Source organism: Brassica oleracea, unplaced genomic scaffold (assembly GCF_000695525.1).
Source record: "Brassica oleracea var. oleracea cultivar TO1000 unplaced genomic scaffold, BOL UnpScaffold00859, whole genome shotgun sequence".
Lineage (NCBI taxonomy): Eukaryota > Viridiplantae > Streptophyta > Magnoliopsida > Brassicales > Brassicaceae > Brassica > Brassica oleracea.
The window spans coordinates 63347-64893 of NW_013617484.1; the positions used below are offsets into that span (position 1 = coordinate 63347).

At 49.8% G+C, this 1547-nt stretch overlaps 1 protein-coding gene across 1 annotated transcript in view; it reads left to right on the forward strand.

Annotated features, from left to right (window-relative positions):
• Positions 1–1172, forward strand: part of LOC106320250 — a 2805-nt gene extending 1633 nt beyond the window's left edge. Inside the window, exon 5 of the mRNA XM_013758618.1 lies at positions 12–1172. Within this exon, the coding sequence (XP_013614072.1) occupies positions 12–1172 (1161 nt within the window). The remainder of the gene's footprint in view (positions 1–11) is intronic.
• The last annotated feature ends 375 nt before the right edge of the window (positions 1173–1547 follow it).

The following is a 1547-nucleotide window of genomic DNA, read 5'->3' on the forward strand; positions in this document are numbered from 1 at the left end:
CTCTGAAACAGACGATGATCCAGTTGGGATCTTCGGAGAAGCTTGCCCAGACGAGGTTGAAGGTCATCGAGAGAGTAAGGGCGGAGCATAAGAAGGCCAACGAGAAGGCCGCGGAGGAGAATGAGATTCTTCGAGTGAAGTTCAAAGAGCTGGAGGGCAAGATTAAATCTTCCAGCGCGGCGAGGAAAGAGCTCGTCCGAGAGAAAAGTCATTTGGAGCAAACGGTTGCGAACCTGGAGAAGGAGAAGACTGAGCTAGTCGAAGAGAGAGATGCCGCGGTAGACAAACTAATCAGAGAGAGGCAACGCTTGAGGGACTCCCAGGGTTTGGAGGTTACTCGTGAGAGGGAAAGAGTCGAGGCTGCTATGGCTGAGAAGGCAAGTCGCCGTTTTGATCGCGTGCGCGACCATTTTACTCGTCTGGAAGCTTTTGAGAAGGCGAAGAACCTGTATGGTCAAGCTTCGGGAATGAAGAAGTGCCTGGAGGTTATAAAGGTGAGTGGGACGGAGATCCCCCGAGAAATGATCGATTTCTTCGCTGAGCAGGAGAAACTTTACGAGGTGGAGGTTATAAAACTCCGAGTAGAGCCGCTGTCTGATAGCAACCTTACACTTTCTCCGCTGGTCCTTCCTTCTCGTTTCGTCATGGACCGGTTCAGAACGTCATTCGATCCTTATGGGTCGAACGTAAATTTGATCGGGCCAGAGATGGCTTCTCGGCTCGTTACCTCGCTCGAAGTTGTTGAGGAGCCATCAGAGGATCCACTGGTTGACGTCACTTCTATCCCTACTGAGCATGTCAAGTCCCCGGTGGGAAGTGGTTTTGACGAGCGCCCAGAGAATGAGAATCTGGAGGGGTTTCCTGGAAAGGACGACCTCGAGATGGGCGACACTCTGGTTCAAGGGGAAGAGACCGAGAACGTGGGCGTCGAGGATCCTGTGCTTGTCTTGGATTCTTCCTCCGAAGGACGAGAGGATGAAGAGGAGGAAAACGATGGAATCAAGGAGACGTCGCTGCCACGTCCCGTTGAGGAGGAGACGACATACGAAGCTGGGGATACAAATGTTCCTCCACCTCCTGTTGTAGACTCTCTTTCCCCTATTTCTACTTGGGTGGAGGACCCGACTGCTGCCGCTACCAAAGGTCCTGACGATCAAGATTCTGTGCCTTGATGTTTCACTTATGTTCTTTTCTCCTCTTCTTTTTTGTTTGTGGTCTTGATAGACCCTGTTGTACGATTAGACATACTTTTATTTTATCGGCAAGTCGCTGTTTTAAGCGGACTTTAAATTTGTGGGTTGTTGTGTTTCTAATCTGTACTTGCAAACTTGTTAAATTAAATGTCAGTATCTTTAGTGTCGTCGGCCCAATGACCCTTTTTTAGGTCTAAGCGTTTCTTGATGCTGTCGATGATGAGCTTGTTGGAGGACTCCGCTTGGACATTTCCCTGTGGGTAACGAGGGGTAGACGGGCTCAAACGAATGTTCCATCTGCTGCAAAACTCCTTGAAGTTGCCTGACATGAACTGTGATCCATTATCGGTAACG